General features: G+C 45.9%; 1 protein-coding gene across 2 annotated transcripts in view; it reads right to left on the bottom strand.

The window, feature by feature from the left end:
• Window positions 1-22234, bottom strand: part of SNRNP25 (small nuclear ribonucleoprotein U11/U12 subunit 25) — a 45618-nt gene that overhangs the window by 12995 nt on the left and 10389 nt on the right. For both annotated transcript variants that reach the window (XM_077448808.1, XM_077448807.1), the window contains exons 3-4: window positions 13474-13564; window positions 456-561 (exon numbers count right to left, since the gene is read on the bottom strand). In XM_077448808.1, the coding sequence (XP_077304934.1) occupies window positions 456-561; window positions 13474-13564 (197 nt within the window). The remainder of the gene's footprint in view (window positions 1-455; window positions 562-13473; window positions 13565-22234) is intronic.

Genomic DNA, 22234 nt, shown 5'->3' with positions numbered 1-22234 from the left:
TTCGTGAAGATCTGTGCAAGAGGATGTGTCAGCAGAAGGACCATGGGGGCTAGTATAGGATCCTATAGCTCACCATGTTAGATGCTTGGAAGTAAACCGACTATGCTGGAAATGTGCTCCCATGCCTGCCGGGGTCAATTTGAAATAGAAGAGCCGGGGGACTGCATGATCACCAGGTATATCACGCAAAGAAAAATAAAAAATAAAAAAAAAGAGAACAGAATACGTTTTCATACCAGTACTTGGTGACATGTTTCAGAAATCTAAGACCGATAGCAATATCCAATTAACCAACCAACTTAACCAATAACAATTTTACAATGGTTTCCCAATTTCAGCTAAGCTAAAAACTGTCCCAGCCCTGCAACCTGTATTGCCTTATGGTACTGAATGAATACGTAAACATCATACTTAGTGCACATCCCATCTCTTGCACAATAATTTAGTGATCTTACCAACTAACATGTTGTATTCCACCTTCACGCTGGTGCTTCAGCTGGATGTATCTCTGTATAGCTCTTTTCAAATCCAAAACTGTGGCATTTTGAACAACAACAATAGCTGTGACAAAAAAATAAATAAAAATTACATTTCAGGTTACAAATAGTATTCACTGCATTTAGGTTCTATAAAGCAGCTGACATAAATTTTTGGTAACAATAGAAAAAAATATGCAGCACTAAAAACAAATGAAACATAGAAGTCCAAAGATGTCCTTGGACCCTAGTATGTAAACACAAAGTTCATATATCTTAGGAGTCACCCGTGTATAGTCAAACAGACTGAGGTGAGTAGTAGTATGTACTCCATCGAAACACCAACAAACCAGGCCTTTTATCCCAAAGTATGGACCACTAGTTAAAAGGTGGTCAAACAGGCACAATGTTAATCCACAGACTGGTCCCCTCTCCGGTAACGTGCAAATGGATCCTATATAGCCCTCAAGGATGGTAAATACACAGGTCTCATGCCTCAAAATAAGAGCAGACAACTCCTCATGGTGCAGTATATCAAACCGGTTTAAACGTTTATTCCAGATAAATCTGAATACTCATATTTAAAATGAGTAAAGCAAGCATGTCATAAAAAGGTAAAAAGGACGGATGTATCCAACCAACAAGATGGTCGTGGTCCACGTGTGTAGCGAAGTGACACCGGATCCCAGGCTCTACCCTACGCGTTTTGTCTTTTGGTGATATTTAATTACTAGTGGGTTGTTGTTTTTTGTGCAGTAAAAAAAAAAAAACTCTAAATTTTGTGAAAAAAAAGCTTTTTTCTTTGTTTTTGTCATAAAATTTTGCCAATTAGTAAATTTTCTTCATACATTTTGGCCAAAATTTATACTGCTACATAGCTTTGGTAAAAAATAACCCAAATTAGTGTATATTAATTGGTTTTTGTGAAAGTTATAGAGTCTACAAACTATGGTGCCAGTCACTGAAAATTTATCACATCTGATCAGGCCTTCAGTACATCAGGTGTATCTCATTTCTTGAGACACTAACAAGTCAGGAAAGTACAAATACCCCCCCCCCCCCCATGACCCTTTTTTAGAAAGTAGAAATGCCAAGGTATTAGATAGCATGGTGAGTTTCTTTTTAAGTTTTATTTTCCCATAATTCTTTGCAAAATGAAGATTTTTTTTTATTTTTTTTTTACAAACATTGTCATATTATCAGGTTATTTCTCTCACAGAGCATATGCATAAACAAATTACACACTCTTCCCGAGAGTGACGATACCACGTGTGAGACTTTTACACAGCCTGGCCACATGCAAAGGCCCAACATTGAAGTATCACCTTCAGGTGTTCTACAAACATAAATAAGAGATAGATATATATATATATATATATATATATATATATATATATATATATATATATATATATATATATATATTATATAAATAATTTTAGAGCTGCACGATTCTGGCCAAAATGAGCAGCACGATTTTTTTTGCCTAGAATAAAAAGATCACAATCTTTCGTAGCTGTACGTTGCTTTTTAAGTGCCCAGCCGTGGGTCAGGAGCACACCCTGCCGACGGCATGCTCCCGACCCGGTCCTGAGCTCCGTGACCGTGGGACCAGCGGACCCGATCGCCGTGGGTGTCCCACGATCGGGTCACAGAGCTGAAGAACGAGGAGAGGTCTGTGTAAACAAACCTCTCCCCGTGCTTCCTACTGAGCCTGTCACTGATCGTCTCTTCCCTTTTATAGCGAAAGACGATCAGTGACATAACATGCCAGGCCACACCCCCCTACAATAAAAAAATAAAAAAACACATAAACGTCATACATAACACCTACACTGTCCCCTAGTGGTTAACTCCTTCACTGCCAGTGTCATTTACACAGGAATCAGTGCATTTAAATAGCACCGATGGCTGTATAAATGACAATGGTCCCAAAAATGGGTCAAAAATGTCCGATGTGTCCGCCATAATGTCACAGTCACAATAAAACTCGCTGATTGCCGCCATTACTAGTAAAAAAAAAAAAAAAAAAAAAAGCTATAAAACTAAACGCTATAACTTTTGTGCAAACCAATCAATAATCGCTAATTGCAATTTTTTTTTACCAAAAATATGTAGAAGAATACGTATCGGCCTAAACGGAGGAAAAATTTTTTTTTATATATATATATTTTTTGGGATATTTATTATAGCAAAATGTAAAAAATATTGCATTTTTTTCAAAATTGTCGTTCTATTTTTGTTTATAGCGCGAAAAATAAAAACCGCAGAGGTGATCAAATACCCCCAAAAGAAAGCTCTATTTGTGGGGAAAAAAAGGATGCCAATTTTGTTTGGGAGCCATGTCGCACGACCGCGCTATTGTCAGTTAAAATGATGCAGTGCCGAATCGCAAAAAGGGGCTTGGTCCTTTAGCTGCAAATTGGTCCGGGGCTTAAGTGGTTAAACACTAAACCTTTTTCTGAAATTTGTTGGTTTCAAGTTAGAATCATTTTTCTTTGCTAGAAAATTACTTAGAACCCCCAAACATTTTTTTTAGTAGGACACCCTAGAGAATAAAATGGTGGTTGTTGCAACATATATATATTATAAAATATAAAATATACACACACACACACACACACACACACACACACACACACACACACACACACACAATTTTACTCCATGCCAGAAGTCGGGCTTTCCTGCTCACTTTTAATAGAAAGCCAAAAGGTCATACAGGTATGTCTTCCCACACAGGGGGTTCTCACCATCAATACAAACAAAACATAGCATTCAGCCTCCTGGCAGCTTTACTGCTCCGATTTGTACCTTTAGGTCATCCTATCAAACACGTCTCAGTGTTCCTGCACAGATGCTGTACCTCAGCTCTGTGCCTTTGCTTGCAGCTTCCCAGCTGCTCTGCCCCTCATGGACTCTCTCAGGCTTGAGCCTTTATCTGTCCTGGACAGTAGGGTGCATACAAACACCTCTCACTGCTCCCTTTACACACTGACCTCCTTGGGAGGATGAGGTTCTGAGCTCTAACTCTGGCTCCCATATGAAGCCAGCACACACCTGTGCCATTAATGTGCTTGCTTCTTCCAAAATCTGGCATAAACCACCATATTAAACAGTGGCACAGGCTCACCCTGCCACAATATAAAACTAGGTCTGTATAATGTATATACGCACATACAAGCACTACTCTGCTGTAGTTACTAATCAACACCTTGGCTAATGTGAACATCAAAGAGATATCCATTAGATTTATTAAAATGACCAGTTACACTTACCGGTAACTGTGTTTCTGGGAAGTCTTCCAGGATGGCACCCTGAGAGATGACTGGTCCACCTGACAGGAAACACAATCAAAGAGGTTAAAAGCCCCCGCCCCTCCCCGTGCTCCTCAGTTGTGACAAAGTATTGACCCACACCAGTGCACGAGAGTGAAGAAAACCTCACCACCACACTCTATACCTTAAATTATACCTAAAGAGAACGGGTGGGAAGTAGGCCTGCCGTCCTGGAAGACTTCCCAGAAACACAGTTACCGGTAAGTGTAACTGATCATTTTCTCAAGTCGTCTTCCAGGACGGCACCCTGAGAGAGGAGCAAGTAGCTCAGGCCTACCTTAGGGCGGGACAACCGCTTGCAGGACCTTCCTGCCAAATGCCAGATCCTGAGGGGACAGTAACTCCACCCTGTAATGCCTCAGGAAGGTGTTCTGGCTTGTCCATGTAGCGGCTCTACATATCTGCTCCACTGAAGCTCCGGCCCTTTCTGCCCAAGAGGTTGCCAGAGATCGCGTGGAATGAGCTTTCAGGTCCCTAGGAACTGCATTACCTGACTGCTCATAGGCTAAAGCAATGGCATGCTTAATCCATCTAGCTATGGATGCTTTGGAGGCTTGTTGGCCCTTCTTTTGGCCAGAAAAATTAACTAAAAGATGGCTGGACCTTCGAAACTCCTTAACTTTTTCTAAGTAGGATAATAAACAATGTCTGACGTCCAGACAGTGAAAAGAAATTTCCCTCTCATTTTGGGGATTATTACAAAAGGAAGGTAGCACTACTTCTTGAGTCCTATGGAACCTGGATGCTACCTTAGGGAGGTACAGGGGGTCCTGCCTAAGTATAACCCTGTCCTCAAATAAACGAAAGTATGGTTCCTTGACTAAAAAAGCCTGAATATTGCCTACTCTCCTGGCTGATGTAATAGCAAGCAGAAAGGCCAACTTAAAGGTGAGAATCCTGAGGGGGATCTGGTCTATTGGTTCAAAGGGGGGCCTTGTTAAGCCCTCTAACACCAAGGTAAGATCCCATGGTGGGAACCTAGACACCTGGACAGGGGACAACCTCTCTCTGACCAAAAGGAACCTCTTGATCAGAGGGTCTAGTGCCAGGCGTCTCTCCAAAAAACAGGATAAGGCTGCGACCTGTGCCTTAAGTGTCTTGGTTGCCAACCCCTGCTCTGCTCCATCCTGGAGAAACTCCAGAATGGCCGGGATCTCTTGCTGTGAAGTCTCTCTCACCTGACACCAGCGAGAAAAAAATCCCCCAGGTCTTAGCGTAAATACGCCTTGTGACCGGCTTTCTACTAAGGAGGAGAGTATCCACTACTCTGTCCGACAGGCCCTTCTCCCGCAGGTTCTGCCTTTCAAGAGCCAGGCCGTCAGCCTGAAGAAGCTGGGGTCTGGATGGCAAACTGGACCCTGAAGGAGAAGGTCGCGCCGAACAGGAAGGTGTATAGGCGGGGCTATGGACCAACCCTGCAGGGTTGGAAACCAAGCTCTCTTGGGCCACCAAGGGGCTATCAGAATCAGGGCGCCTTCCGAGAGAAACAGCTTTTGAAGAACCCTCGGAATTAGCCCCAGGGGGGGAAGGCATAGGCCAACCGGAAGTCCCAAACCTGGGCCAAGGCGTCTATCCCCTCTGAGCCCCCCTCTCAGGCAAGGGAAAAGAATCTCTTTACCCTTCTGTTCTTTCTGCAGGCGAACAGATCTATCTCTGGACCGCCGAACTGCCGACATACCAGGGAGAATACCTCTGGATTCAACTCCCATTCTCCCTGAAGAATCGGCTGACGACTGAGATAGTCTGCCTCTACATTCAGAGACCCCTTTATGTGGACTGCGGAAATGGAGATAATCCAATGCTCCGCCCAGCCCATGATCTCTAAAGATAGGGCCAGTAGAGTTGGAGATCTGGTGCCCCCCTGATGATTGACAAATGCCACTGCCGTGGCGTTGTCTGATAGGACCTGAACTTCCTGGTCCTTGATCCTCCTTTCGAAAGCCTTTAATGCCTCCCCGATGGCCAAAAGTTCTCAAAAATTTGAGGATGTCTTTCTCTGACTCATGTCCCAGGAACCCTGGGCTGTTAGATCCTCCAGGTGGGCCCCCCACCCCCAGGAACTTGCGTCTGTTATCCTGAGCGGCTGAAGCTGACTCCAAAGGAGACCCCCCTGAAGCCTCTGAGGGTGAAGCCACCAGTGAAGAGAATCCTTTACCTCGATCGGAATGGCCACTTCTACTTCTAGAAAAAAACTCTTTTTCTGTCCCAAGAGGAAAGGAGGAAGTGCTGGAGGGTCCTGGAGTGCAGCTGTGCCCAAGGAACTGCTGGGATAGCTGCCGTCATCAGGCCCAGCACCCTCATAATCCCTCTGTATGGAGATGTCTTTGCCTCTAACAGAGAAAGGACCGCTGAAATTATACCCTCTACCTTGCTCTGGGGTAGAACTAACTTCTGTTGCGCGGAATCCACCAGGAATCCCAGATACATTTTCGTCTGGGCCGGAATCAGTGAGGATTTTTCCTTGCTGATGATCCATCCCAGGGATTCTAAGGTCTCCACTACCCTGGCTAGATCCAAAAGGAGCTGATCCCGATTCTGATTGTAAATCAGAATGTCATCCAAATAGGGAATCAGCGCTACTTCCTGGAGATGCAGGAAGGCCACTACTTCTGCCAGGATCTTTGTAAAAACCCTTGGACTGGATGCCAGCCCGAAGGGGAGGGCCGCAAACTGCCAATGCTGAACTCCCTCTGGAGAGGCAATTGCAAATCTTTGGAAGACCTGATGGTTCTGAAATATAGGGACGTGAAGGTAGGCGTCCTTTAAATCCAAGGTTACCATGAACACGTCCCTGAGAAGGTGTCTCCTGAGAGAATAAACACTCTCCATGTGGAACTTCTTGTACCGCAGGAAGACATTGAGGTGCCTTAGATTTATGATGAGGCGATATCTTCCTGAGGGCTTTGGTACCACAAATATGTGGGAGTAGAACCCCTGACCCTGCTGGCCCTCTGGAAACAGGCACTATGACCTCCTGCCTGGCCAGTTCTTCTATATTCTGTAGGACTCCTGCTGCCTTGCCGGGATCCCTGGGAAGGTGGGTCAAGAGAAATTTGGTGGGAGGAGGGGAAAGAAATTCTAATCTGTAACCCTCTTTTATGATCTGTAGAATATGGGGGCTCTGAGTGACCCTTTCCCACTGAGGGACAAAGTGGGAAAGTCTTCCCCCCACTGGAATGTCATTTGGAGGTCTTGTCGCCTGACTTCTGGCTGGAAAAGAGAATGTCTGACTTCTGCTTGTCCTTCCCAGCCCCCCAACATCTATTAGGGGAGACCTTTTTCTCCGAGAAGCGGTTCTTTGCCTGGGGGCCACGAAAAAAACGCTTGGTCTAGGCCAGTACCAAAAAGGAGGGAACCCTCAAAAGGGAGGCCACATAGACGGGTCTTAGATGAGCCATCCCCGTCCCAAGTTTTAACCCATAGGGCTCGCCGAGCAGAGTTTAGTAAGGCACCGGACTTGGCGGTTGTGCGCACCGTCTCCACGGCCGCATCCGCTAGGTATGCAACAGCGCTGCCTACAACCTCCAATGAATCTAAGACCTCCTTAGACTTGGAAGTCTGGGAGATGTGGTCTATCAGCTTAGAGATCCACATGTCCGCATTTCTAGCGATGCAGGCTGAGGCCAACGCGGGGCTCATAGCCGCCGCGTTGGCCTCCCAGGCCCTGCGCAAAATAGTTTCTGCCCTCCGATCCATCTGATCCTTGATGTTCCCAGTGTCTTCAAAGGAAAGATCGGATTGTTCAGAAACTTGTGCCAGGGAGGCGTCTAGCCTAGGAGTCTTGAAAAACTTCTCCTCATCCTCCTCAGTAAAGGGGCATCTACGCTTCCATGTTTTGTACTTTAGGAGCCTCTTCTCCGGATCCTTCCACTCCCTTAAGATAATATCTTTGAGTGCAGGATGTACCGGAAGAACCCTGGTCTGTGGTTTAATTAAGCCCCTATACATTTTGTCTTGGGCAGAGACCTGTGCCGTGGGCTCCTGAATCCCTTCAGAAGCGTAAACCGCCCTCAGTAGTCCCTCCATGTCATCGGCTGAAAAGATATGCCTGCTAGACCTGGAGTCCTCCCCCTCATCCTCCTCCTGGCTGTCCAACACATCCTCGTCCGAGAATCCCTGCCCATGTGATTCGGACTCATCCTCCTCCTCCTCTGAATCCTGAGACCGGAGATACCTTGGGTTGTCTGCCCGCCGTCTAGACCCCCTAGAGGAAGCGGAGCCCTCCTGGGAGGAGGCGTCCTTGCTGGTGTGAGCCTCTGAATCTCTAGGCTTAAGGGAGGACTGAAAAGCTTTCAGAGTGGACAGCATCTCAGTTTGTACTGTGAGAAACTTCTCCATTATCTGAGAGGTTTCCTTCCCTGTCAGCTTCTGTATACATTTAAAGCAGAAGGGTTTAGGATGATCTGGGGGTAATCTAGCATTACAGTTTCCACAATGCTTAGAGCGGGTGGAAGATTTCACGGGACGGCTGGCAACCCCAAGGGCAGTGGCATCGTCCCCTGAAACAAAAACATACAGGCATTACAATACAGCACTGTACCACCCAGAGGAGAAGAGTTGGGGTACCCTCCCCCATCTAAACCTCCGGCGGCCGGTCAGACTCACCCCCTGTGTTCTCCTCCATGGCCATGGACCCTGCGGGTCTCTCCTCACGTTCCATGCTGCTGGCGCCAGTGAGCTTCTTCGGACAGCTAACACAGGCGAAGGCAGCCGGTCTGTGGGAGAAGTGGGCGCCTGCTCCTCCTGGATTTATGTCCCCGATTTGGCAAATCAGCTGTGAGGCTGAGGTTACCTCCATGCTGATACTGCCACCATTTTGCTGTAGACAGGAAATGACCTGAACTCTGAGCTCACTTCCTGTTCTGTGGAGGAAGTGATGTCATTCCTCCACCAAGCTCCAGGAATATGGTGCCAAACCTCCCCAGAAAGCTGAGCACCTCTGCTGCAAAGGGGAGATACTGCCTCCAGCTGCACCAAGGACCCTCTGGATTGCTGGACCTGGAGTCTTCAGAGAGATACCCTGAGCCAAAAGGGACACCAGGCTCCTTTTCTGCACGGCCACCGCACAGGTAAGGAGAGGAGAGGAAAATTGGCCCCTGAAGTTCTGGGTACACCACTGTACCCAGGGTCCTTCAGCGCTCAGGGGGGGCTCTTCCAGTTTCTGCTGCCCCCCCCGAGGAAAATATAGGGGAACCCCCCAGGAAGGATGAGAACATCCTGCCGGACCCAGAGGCTTCCCAGGAATTTGGTCCGGCTCCCAGGGGGAGACCACCAGCCCCAGGCTTCGGGTCTAGGAAAAAATAACAAACGGTTTTGCTGTGGGGAAACACAATCAAAAACTGAGGAGCACGGGGAGGGGCGGGGGCTTTTAACCTCTTTGATTGATTGTGTTTCCTGTCAGGTGGACCAGTCATCTCTCAGGGTGCCGTCCTGGAAGACGACTTGAGAAAACTTGTGACTGTAGGTAAGGGAATGTAAGATTACTGTTAAAAGATAAAAGTTAACAAAACGTGTACAGTGGTGAAAATTATTTGATCCCAATCTACTCTTGAAAAAACAAACCCTATGCGTTCATGGGGAAGGGACTTAGACGCAACTTATACTGAGGAACAGTGGCTCAAAGCATTATTACACACCCACTCAGCAACTAAATGCACCAATCTTTGTGAACTATCACACAAAATCTCACAGAGATGGTATCTAACTCCTCACAGAATTGCGAAATTTGACCCTACTACACTCCCTCTGTGCTGGAGGAATTGCTCACAAACAGGAACCCTATATCACATATTATGGACCTGTGGAAAACTGGCCAAATTCTGGCACAAAATATTCGCAATTTTCCAACAAGTCACAAGTCACAAGACACAATGCTCACCTTCACTGGCTTTACTTAACCTAGGTATAGAAAATACACCACCACTTCTTAGAAAATGTACTACTCATCTATTTCTTGCTGCTAAATTAGTCATTCTCAGGCTATGGAAATCCCCTAACCTTCCTGAAGTATCGGAGGTCATCCGCACGCTCACGATTCATCATACATATGAAGGCATGTTAACTAATATAGCAGAGAAATACACAGAATTTCTCAGACACTGGGGGCCATGGACTGAATTGTATAAAGCTTACAACACCCACATAACCTGATAAAACTCGTAACAACAAAGTAGGACCAAATACAATATACACTTTTATTCAACTCTAACGATATAACTCTATAAACAATACTGACTTAATCTATTGGACTATAGCTCCTTGCTTCTGTTATTTTTATTTTATTTTTTGTTAATCCTCCTCCAAGTTATTTCTCCCTATAACCATCTACCAAACAGAGAAGTTGATTTTACGCGTCACTGGACCACATAACACTCCAGTACGAACACTGTTGAATGTACCATGATAATCAAAAAACTTAAATTTTAGCACAAAGGTACCCCTCTCCTTGTCACAGCTAGACCCCAATGGGGTGACCCAGGTAGAGGATCTGACCCGACTGCTGAAAAATATGTTTGCCGAGTTGTCTATAGAAACATAGAATATAGTTAAAATGTGTTAAACAAGATTACAGTCTACACCAACTCCATACTGACAATATTTGTTGTATCTTACTTTATGTATTACTGTGAAAATCAATAAAAATGTAATTACCGTATATAAAAAAAAAAATATTTGATCCCCTGCTGATTTTGTAAGTTTTCCCACTTACAAATAAATGAATATAATTTTTTTTTTACCATGGATGCATTTTAAAATGATAGAGACAGAATATAAACCAAAAATCCAGTAAAAACATATGATACAAATGTTATAAATTGAGTTGCGGTTCAGTGAGTAAAACAAGTATTCAATCCCCCTATCAACCAAACAATAATTCTGGCTCCCACAGACTGGCTACAGTATGTGGTACATAGATTAGTCAATTTAAGAAGGTGCTCCTAAGAACAACTTGTTATGTGTATAAATGACACCTGTCCACAGAATATCTTTCTTCAGATCAAACCCACCATCATGGGCAAGACCATTGGGCTGTCAAAAGAAGGTCAGGGACAAAATTGTAGACTTGCACAAGGCATCACCAAAAAGCTTGGTGAGACGGACACAACTGTTGGGAGAGAATATTTGCAAATAAAAAAATACAAAATAACCATCAAGCGCCCTCGGTTTGGAGTTCCGTGCAAGATTTTGTCTCATGGGGTAATGGATGATTATAAGAAAAGTGAGGGGGATCAGCCCAGAAGTACACGAGAGGAGCTTGTGAATGATCTCAAGGCAGTTGGGATCATAGTCACAAAACAAGCCACTGGTAACACAATACACCGCCATGGATTGAAATCCTACAGCGCCTGCAAGGTTCCCCTCCTCTAGAAGGCACATGTACAGTCTAGTCTAAGGTTTGCCAATAAACATCTAAATGATTCAGAGAAGGACTGGAATAAAGTGCTGTGGTCAGAGGAGACCAAAATTGAGCTCTTCGGCATTTCCTCGACTTGCTGTGTTTGTAGGAATAAAAATTGCGGACTATGACCCTAAGAATACAACCCCTACAGTCAAGCATGGAGGTGGAAACATTATGCTTTGGGGAGGTTTCTGTGCTAAAGGTACAGGTCAAATTTGTTGCATTGAGGGGTCAATGGATGGGGCCATGTATTGTAAAACCTTGGATGAGAACAGTCTTCCCTTAGCAGAACACTTTAGATGGGTCATGAATGGGTCTTCCAGCATGACAATGACCCAAAACAACAAAGGAGCTGCTCAAGAAGCACATTAAGGTCATGGAGTGTCAGAGCAAGTCTCCTGACCTTAAACCTATAGAACATTTATGGAGAGAGCTGAAACTTGGGCAGCACAGTGGTGTAGTGGATAGCACTTTCGCCTAGCAGTAAAGAGGGTTGCTGGTTCAAATCCCAAATACTATTTGACACTACTTGCCTGGAGTTTGCATGTTCTCCCTGTGCCTGCATGGGTTTCCTCCCACACTCCAAAGACATGCTTGTAGGTTAATTGGATCCTGTCTAAATTGTCCCTAGTATGTATATGTATGAATGAGTTTAGGACCTTAGAGTGCAAGCTCCTTGAGGGTAGGGACTGATGTGAATGTACAATGTATATGTAAACTGCTGCATAAATTGACGGCGCTATACAAGTACCTGAAATAAATAAAACTTGGGAGTTGCCAAGCGACAGCCAAGAAACCTTAAAGGATTTAGAGAAGATCTGTAAAAGAAAGTCAACCAAAATCCCTCCCGACATGTGGGCAAAACTGGTAACCAACTACAAGAAATGTCTGACCTCTGTGCTTGCCAAGGTTTTCTCCACCAAGTACGAAGTCATGTTTTGCTTGGGGATAACATACGTTTTTTACTCACTGAACAAACTCAATTTATAACATTTGTATCATGTCTTTTTGGTTGATATTCTGTCTCTAGAATTTAAAATACACTTATGATAAATAATGATAGATCCTTAATTTCTTTGTAAGTGGGTAAACTTACAAAATCTGCAGGGGATTAGTTTGCCCACTGTATGTATAAAAATATATTCATTATATTGTATATGGATAGTCAAAATAAATAAAAGTGATTTTAAGTGCCGGTTCACACTACAGCGACTTGGGATCCGTCTTGTCAGACCTCAAGTTGCCCCAAATCGTTGGACATAAGAAATTCCATTGAAGTGAATGAGAGCTGTCTTAATGTACACTACTGAAGTTGCTCCGACTTCAGAAAAGGTTCCTGTACTACTTTAAGGCGGCTTCTAGCAGAATTGTACCCATAGATTTCAATGCAGGTTGCCTCCAAGTTGGATCCTTATCTTAAGTGATGTGATTTGGATCCTACATTACAGGATTACCCAGGGTTGCCTTGAAGTTGCCTCGCAAAGTCGTGCCGAATTTCAGGTCGCTGCAAGGTGAACCGGCACTAAAGGTTAATTTTATTTAAAAAATAATAAAGATGCTAAACTTAGCTGATCTGTGCAAAGTTTTTGCACAGAGTGGCCCCGAACCTCCTCATCTGGGGTCCCCGCAAGTACTCTCGGCTACTCCTCGCCTTCCAAGTGCCCTCATACCAAACCGATTGCTATGGGGGCACTCCTGCAGGCTCAATCCTGAACCAGGCTGTTTGAAGTTATAGACACATACAGCGTGGCTCAACCCGCCCCTTCCTTCCTTACAAAATTTGATTGACAACAGCAGTAGCCAAGGCCCCCCATTGTCCTGTGAAAAGAGAGGGCAGCGTTACTCTCAGGCACAGAGTTGGATCGAGATAGGACCTAAGTAAGTATTTAGGGTAGCTGTAGTGGATCGGATCACGTGTATTGTTTGTTTATCATTTGGTATGTGTATTTTAATGTCGCTGGGTTTTTCCAGTTTTGCCCAAATTAATGTTTCTGTATCCTACAAAAATTGTGAATAAAAATTATATTGGTCGCTCCTCTTTAAACTTGCAGGAAAATGTTACTGTTGATTATTATGCACAGCAATTTGTATGTGAGCAGGATGAAATTAAAACATACTTCTATACTAAACATTTATGCATAGGGATACTTTTTTCCCTATGGATAGTTCAGGATAAGGAAGGGTGAGGCACACTCTTCACCATTACCTGTCTGTTGGGTCCACATAACCAATCATTTCTTTATAGCTATAAAACACTTACGCATTATATCTTTGTCAGCTTTACACACATTGACAGTCATGGCCTGGCCAAATTCAAGTGCAATTTGGGAATTTATTTCCTCCAGTGTGACCTAGAAAAAAAAAAAAAAAAAAAAAAAAGTTATATTATATATTATATTAAAGCATGCAGCTTGCTCTGGGGGGCACCCAATCCGGCGCGCTCCCGAACCATTGCTCTGTGGGCCCATTCACACATGGAGCCACGGCTTGGCCCCGCCCCCACTGTCTCTTGATTTGCTCCCTGGCTGTGAATGACAGCCAAAAGGGGCAAGGGATCTAACCCTTAGGGACTTTCAAGGTGCTGATGTATCATAATAGAAACGATATCAAGCAGAAGGAAATGGCGTAAAAATAACACCAATTTTTATTATACACTCTATGTTTTCTCTATGCTGTAATTCCAGCCTAGATGGCGCCGTTCGGCCACTCTGAGCATGTGCAGTGCCAGTTTTTTTTTTTTTTCCCCTATGTTTTTAATGTGTGTTCCCTTATCCAAAATGGCGCCGGAACACTCGGGACGCTTCTGTGCATGCGCAGAGCGTCCATTAGCCGCCGCAATGGCGCCATTTTCAAATACAGAGCTGTATTTCTCTGTGATTCTGCAAAACTTAAGGAAGGTTGCTGCCTCTGCATGTAGATCACTCTGCAGTCTCCAGGTAAGTCTCCTATATATATTATTATTATTGTTATTATATTGTTTCTTGCAGATAAATAATATATAGATAAATGGTGTGTATATGTATGTATGTATGTATGTATGTATGTATGTATGTATGTATGTATGTATGTATGTGTATAGTATGTGCATGTATATATGTACACATTATTTCTCTCTATATCTCAGACTGTCCTTCACCCCTTTTTTTCTATGGAGTCCACTGCCCACGCAGACCACCATCAGCAAGTTAGGTAAGAGGCTTTACCGGGCAAGGTAAGTATTGAAGGGGAGAAAAAAAAAAAAAGAAGAGTGTCAGACGTTAAATGCTGCATTTTTTTGGCAGCCAGTCTAGATCAAGAGCCGCAAGTTCCAGCCATGGGAGAAGGTCTAGCCATACGTCTAGCAGGATGTCCCGCAGGAGCCGCTCAAGATCTCCTTCATGGAACTGAAGACACAGCCACTCACAACATAGCTACTCACGCCACAGTCGATCAAGTCGCAGGAGATCTCCTTCCTCACAATCTCAAAGCCGCCACATCCAACCTGCAGCAAACGCTTGCTGGGTATGCGGCGCTCCGGCACTGCCAGATAACTTGCCTGTCGCAGACGCAAGAATTGCTACAGACCTCATAAGAGAATCAGTGCAGGAGTCCATACTGGAAACAACAACACCAGCATTAGATAGAGCTGCTCCCAGTACGTCTTCAGCAGACCCCCATCTCAATCAGGCATCACAATCTTCCTCTGAAGATGAGGGTCAGGAGATGTCAGTGGGCTTTGATTTTTCCCTGGTGGAACCCTTTGCAAAGGGCGTTAAAGAAGCATTCGGCTGGCAAGATGATGCGGCGGAACCTCAGAAAATACGGAAATATTTTCCAAACCTAAAAAGAGATCCGTTATCCTTCCCATTTATAGAGGAGCTGGAGGATCTCATTAAAGACGAGTGTGAGAGGTCTGACAAAAGATCTAGTCTTACAAACAGATTAGCCAAGATGTACCCTTTAAAAGAGTCAAAAGTGAAGCCTTTAATTAATGCTCCCATCGTCGATTCCTCATTAATGCGCTCACCCGCCACGTCACACTACCAATTGAGGATGCTGTTTCCTTTCGGGATGTGCTCGACCGAAAGATGGACCTAGAATTGAAGAAGGCATATTCCATGGCTGGGGGAGCCTGTAGACCAGCAATTACCACAGCAGCAGTGGCCACAGCCATCTCAGGATGGGCATCTAAAATAGAAAAAGACCTACAGGATGGCATTGAAATGGGAAAGATTATTTCCTCTCTGCAAGAAGTCAAGCTAGCAGAGGCATCAGTAGATATTATAAGATCTTCAGCCAAGGCTATGCTGGCCTCCGTAACAGCGAGAAGAGCGCTATGGCTCAAACCGTGGATGGCCGATACAGCATCAAAAATAAATTGGTGCAGAATTCCATATGATGGCGCAAATCTGTTCGGTGCCAAGTTAGACTCTGCCATATCCAAAGTAACAGGAGGGAAGTCAGGCCTGATCCCCTCCTACAGGAGACCCAAGACGCAGAAGGGACCTGTTTACAGACGTAATCTTCCAGACAAATATAGAGAGTCCAGGTCCTACTCTCCTGGTAGGGAATTTAGAAGGGACTGGAAAAACACAAAACCTTCTTTTCTAAGGATACAGAAATCTAAGGCCACCCCGGCAGGGGAACAGAAGGAACTTCACCAAGATCTGGTGAGACCATATAAAGGATTTATGGACATTGTCCACAATTCGATTCGGACACAGGTGGAAATTCCAAAACAGACTCCCACCAAATCATTTCCAGGCAACCAGAGTACCATCCTCAGTACCCCAAAGGATTCTGCTAGTAAAGTACGTAGCAGAATTGAAACAAAAGGGAGCGATCCTGGAGGTCCCATCATGCCAAAAGGGAAGAGGGTTCTACTCTTCCTTGTTTCTGCTAAAAAAGACAGGGGATTTGCGTCCTGTATTAGACCTCAAGATGCTCAACAAGGATATCAAAGTGGAGGCTTTCAAAATGGAAAACCTTCAATCCATACTTCTAGCAATAAATCTGGGCGATTGGATGCTTTCAATAAATTTATCGGACGCTTATCTGCATATACCAATTCATCCGGCCTTTCAAAAGTTTCTCCGGTTAGCCATAAACCAACATCATTTCCAATTCCAGTGCCTCCCATTCGGCATCTCTTCGGCACCCAGGACATTTACAAAAGTATTGTTACCATTGGTGGCTTTCCTCAGAGAAAAGGGATTACGCGTCCACCATTATCTGGACGACATCCTACTTTTAGGAAAGGATCAAGAGACGTTGATTCATCACCGAGAGATCCTCCTTACAAACCCTCCAGAAGTGGGTGGATAATCAATTGGGAAAAGAGCTGTCTGCGACCCACACAAAATATGATATTTTTAGGGGCAGATCTGAACACCAAAACAAGATACAGCTCCCACAAGAGAAGATCCGGCCTCTGATACAGAAAATGCAGAAGCTGCTATCAAGGAATCACTTACCAGCCAGAGCCTGTCTGAGTGTACTAGGATCCATGTCCGCAACCATACCCATGGTGCGATGGGCACAGTGACACATGAGAACCTTACAGAACTCATTCCTCAGGCAGTGGGATGGAGTCTCAATGCGTCAGACCATCTTCATCTCCAGATCGGTGAAGCAATCGATATGGTGGTGGACGCACCCGAGCAATCTCAGGAAATACAAACCGATAGTCCCTCCAGACCCGGAAGTAGTCACTTCGGATGCCTGCCAGAGCGGTTGGGGGGGCCCACTATCAAGACCAGGCAGCCCAGGGCCAGTGGCATATTCAGGCTCAAGGTTTGGTCTCGAACATTTTAGAGCTTAGGGAAGCCGTTTATGCCTTAAGGGCATTCGCATCATTTCTGACGGACAAGAATGTGCTCATTCGAATGGACAACCAAGTAGCAGTGTCTTATGTTCAGAAGCAAGGGGGTACCAGGAGTGCCACCTTGATGGAAGAAGTTAGGCCCATCTTGGAATGGGCTCAGATACATCTAATAAGTTTAAAAGCAGTGTATGTCCCAGCGGCACAGAACATATTACCCGACTGCCTGAGTCGAGAAACGCTATCCAACAACGAGTGGTGGTTGAACCCTCGAACTTTCTCCCTCCTTACGGAAATCTGGGGAACTCCGAAAGTAGATTTAGCAGCCACTCTGACGAATACCAAGTGCCACAGATTCCTGTCAAGAGGTTCATTCCCATCGGTGGAGGGAATGGACTGTCTAGTTCACCCATGGAACTTCAAGTTGGGGTATATATTCCCTCCAACTCCATTAATTGTGAGGTTCCTATCCAGGCTTCGGAGATCCTCGGTGACGGTATTTACGATTATTCCACTGTGGCCAAGGAGGCCGTGGTTCACGACACTCTTACAGCTCATCCTTCAACCTCCAGTTCCTCTCCCAATAACTCCGGATCTTCTGTCTCAAGGTCAATTTTTACATCCTGCATCAGAGAAATTGCACCTGATGGCCTGGAGATTGAGAGGGCTAGACTAAGAGCGCAAGGCTGTTCTCATGAAGTCAACCCTGATGCAAGCCAAGAAAGCCACTACCAATACCATCTATTCAAAGGTTTGGGGAAGATTCTGCTTCATGGCACAACAGAAAGGATGGAATTCCCTTTCTCCGGAACCCTCTCAGGTCCTGTAATTCCTCCAGTCGGGGGTCAACAAGGGTCTAAGCTTAAGTACCCTAAAGGTTCAGGTATCAGCTCTGTCAGCTAAAACAGATACTAAGTGGGCATTCCACCCATTGGTAATCCAATTTACAGAGCCTATCTAAACATTAAACCCCCCAGGAGGCCAGTCTTTCCATCATGGGATCTTTCAATAGTTCTCCATTCTCTCGCTTCTCCTCCGTTTGTTCCATTTGAAACTATCTCTTTATGGGGCTTGACTTTAAAACTGTCTTTTCTCATTGTGATGACATCAGCTAGGAGAGTGTCGCAGATCCAAGCATTAAGTTAGTTCTCTTTCCTGACAAAGTAGTCCTCAGACCTTCCGAACACTTCATACCCAAAGTGGCAACTTCCTTCCATTACAACCATCATCCTTCCATCCTTCACGGACGATCAGGGTAATCCTCATCCACTAGATGTCAAAACAACCATCATGAACTACTTAACTGCTACCACCTCTTTTAGGAAAACAAACTCTCTTTTGATCATTCCCCATGGAACCAGGCGTGGGTAAGCCGCCTCCTCATGCACTATTGCATCCTGGTTAGTCAGAACCATTAAAAAAAAAAAAGCTTACTCCACCCAGCATATGGCGATTCCTGAAGACATCAGGGCTCATTCAACTAGGGCAGTGGCTACCTCTTGGGCAGCGTATTGCAGGGTCTCACCAGAGACAATATGCAGGGCAGCAACGTGGTCCTCCAGGAATACCTTTATTTCCCACTACAAGGTGGATTCTGCTCATTAATCCATGGCCGACTTCGGCAGATCCGTCATTAGAGGCAATTCTTCAGCATTATAAGGAATAAATATTATTTTACTTGCACCCACCCGACTGGCGAGTTATTTCCCAGTGTGTGCTGCCATGAAGGCGTCAGGAAAATGGAAAATTGTATACTCACCTTTCCGTAATTTTCCTTTCCTGACGCATCTTCATGGCAGCACACAGTTGCCTTCCCTGTTTCTTTTGTGATGATATTTACAGAGAATGCAGCAGGGTGTCTCCCCTTCAAATTTATAGTTAATCCAATCCTGTCAGGTTGTGGGGGCGGAGTCACAACCCAGTGTGTCCTGCCATGAAGATGCATCAGGAAAGGAAAATTACGGAAAGGTGAGTATACAATTTTCCATTTTCTCCACCATGGCAAGTGGGAACTAGTGAAACTAAACCCACAAAAAAACAGCAGTGTACGGAAAAACACACCGCCATATAACTGGGTATTCTCACAGAAGAGATCCCCAACACCACAACCTTTTTGCGGAAGTAATGCAACAGTGCATTAACAAACAGTACTGTGTTTTTTATCGAAAAAAAAAATAAAAATAAATAAAAAACAGTAAAAAATATCAATTGCAACTACACGGCTGCCTGCAAAACTTTGCGGCCAAAACAGGCATCAGCCAATGCACTGAGGTCCACCTTGTAAACTTGGTACACGTATGGACAGACAACCAGGTCGCCGCCTTACACACTTAAGCGACCGACGCTTGGTGTCGGAAGGCCCAAGACATTCCGATTGCCCTTGTAGAGAGGGCCGTGACCGGAAAGGGGGGCACCTCCCCCTTCAAGGTGTAGGCTTATACTACAGTCTGTCTGATCCACCTGGAAATTGTGGCAGACGAAACACCACCATACCCTTCTTTGGACCAGCCACCGAAACAAACAACGAGTCTGACTTCCGAAAGGGAGCCGTTGCAGACAAATACACTTTCAGAGCTCTAACCACGTCGAGATTGTGAAGGGCCACCTCTTTGGGATGCTTCGGCTTAGGACACAACGATGGTAAAACAATGTCCTCATTGATATGAAAAGCCGAGACCATCTTCCGTAGAAAGGAAGGTTGCGGACGCAACACCACCTTATCCCTGTGGATGACCAGATAAGGCGACTTGCAGGACAAGGCCACCAATTCCGAAATCCTCCTGGCCGAAGTGATGGCCACTAGAAAGACCACTTTCTGTGAAAGGGTCAACAGGGGAATCTCCCTAATATTCTCAAACGGCGGCTTTTGAAGCGCCGACAACACCAGGTTCACATCCCACAGAGGTAACGGTGGACGCACCGGAGGGACTACATGTCGTACCCCCTGAACAAAAAGGTACTCACTAATGAATGAGATGCCAGGGGATGCTGAAAAAAGACAGCCAGAGCTGAAATTTGCCCCTTGATGGTGCTCAACGCCAACTTCTGGTCTACACCTTGCCGAAGAAACAGTAGGATCCTGGATATAGAAAAGGAGCGTGGATGTCACCCTTTCTCCTCACACATGGAGATATAGGCCTTCCAGGTACGATGGTATATCTTCCGTGAAGATTTCCACGCCCTCAACATAGTTGGAATCACCGAGTCCGACAGACCGCCGTTCCTCAACACCTGGCTCTCAATAACCATGCAATTAAAGCCAGTGGTGGTAAAGCAGGGTGAAAGATTGGACCGAGACAGGAGGTCCTCTCGCAGCGGCAATCGCCAGGGAGCGTCTGCGTACCAAGGCTGCTGAGGCCAATCTGGGGCTACCAGGATTACTGGAATCCCCTCGGCTTCCACTCTGCGCAGCAGGCGTGGCAATAATTTTAGTGGAGGAAAAGCGTAGATCAGCTGGTACTGATCCCACGGAGCCACCAGCGCGTCTGCCCACGGATCTCTTGTCCTGGACACGAACCTCGGTACCTTCCGATTGAGACGGGAGGCCAATAGATCCACATCTGGTGTGCCCCATTTCAGGCACAGCAGCCTGAATATCTCCAAATGCAATTCTCCTGGGTCCAGCATCTGTCGACTCCGATAGTCCGCCTGCCAATTTTCCACCTGGGATGTAAATGGCCGACAGGGCTGGAACGTGTCGCTCTGCCCACCCAAGTATGTGAGTGACCTCCCGAGGCTGAGCTTCTTGTGCCCCCTTGGTGATTTATGTACGCCACAGCGTTGTCCGACTGTATCCTGATCGGACGTCCTTGAAGACTCACCGACCATGTGTGGAGGCACAGCCTGATCGCTCTCAATTCGAGATTGATTGGCAACTTGGATTCTCCCGTCGACCAGAGGCCCTGAGCCGACTGAACACCCATCACTCCACCCCAGCCAGATAGGCTGGCATCTGTTGTGTTCACCGTCCATTGGAGAGGTAGGAATGACCTTCCTGACCGAATCATCTGGGATCTCAGCCGCCATAGCAGGGAGTCTCTGACTGACTGCCTCACGTGGATCAAGTGATCCAAGGACAAAACGGAGATTTGTCCCATTTTGACAAGATCTCTTTCTGCAAGATCCTGGTGTGGAACTGGGCATACGGCACGGCCTCTAAGGCGGCCACCATGAGACCCAGAACTCACATGCAAAGCAAAAGCGAAGCGACGACCGCTCGCGATTCCAGAGTAGTTTGATCATGGCTCTGAGGGTCTGCACTTTGTCTGAAGGGAGAAAGACTCGCTTCCCTGGAGTTTAGCAGCAAGCCTAGGTACTCCAGATGCTGGGTCGGTATCATCACTGACTTCTTTAGGTTCAACAGCCAACCAAATTCTTGCAGTCTGCATGGTGATCGCAACATCCTCCCTCAACTCTGAGGCGGAAGATGCTCTCAGGAGGAGATCGTCTAGGTATCCTACGATCGCGATCCCGCGTTGTCGCTGCAACGCCAAAACTGGAGCCAATACCTTGGTAAAGACTCGGGGGGCTGATGCTAGGCCGAATGGTAGAGCCACAAACTGCTAGTGGGCTTCTCCAACTGCAAAACGCAGAAACTTTTGATGACGCAGACATATGGGTATGTGCAGGTATGCATCCTGGATGTCCAAGGACGCAAGGGAGTCCCCTTGATGGAGTGCAGTGACTACTGAACGAACTAATTCTATTTTGAACCTCTGCACTTTTACAAAGTGATTGAGGGCTTTCAGGTCCAAGATCGGACGTACCCCTTCCTTCTTAGCGACCACAAACAGATTTGAGTGGAATCCCTGGAAGCGTTCAGATTCCGGAACTGGTACAATCACCCCTCGACTCAGCAAGTCCCCCACCCCCCCCCCTATAGGGCCTCCCGGCGAACCAGGGGCACGGGTATGCTGGAGGGGAAGAATCTGTTGTTTGGCAGCCAAGAGAGAAATTCTATCTTGTAGCCTGTGGAAATCAGATCGCAGACCCATTGGTCGAATAATCGGGAGGACCACCAGGCTGCAAACTCCCGAAGGCGACCCCCCACCCGAGACATAGGTGGGGGCAAACCTTCATGCGGTAGCACCTTTTGTCGCAGGCTTGCGATGCCAGGGACGCCCGTTTCCGTCTATGGCCGTCCTGTCGGGCTGGGGGCGCTTCGCCGAAGTCCCGGTCGGACGAAAAAGCCGTTTGTGAGCGGAAAAAAAGAGGGCCCTTG

The sequence above is a fragment of the Lithobates pipiens genome, unplaced genomic scaffold (genome assembly GCF_037356315.1).
Source record: "Lithobates pipiens isolate NorthernLeopardFrog02 unplaced genomic scaffold, aLitPip1_a1.2 Scaffold_22, whole genome shotgun sequence".
NCBI classification, from domain to species: Eukaryota; Metazoa; Chordata; class Amphibia; order Anura; family Ranidae; genus Lithobates; species Lithobates pipiens.
Note: the sequence above shows the minus strand (reverse complement) of the source record. Positions and strands in the feature narration are given on the sequence as shown.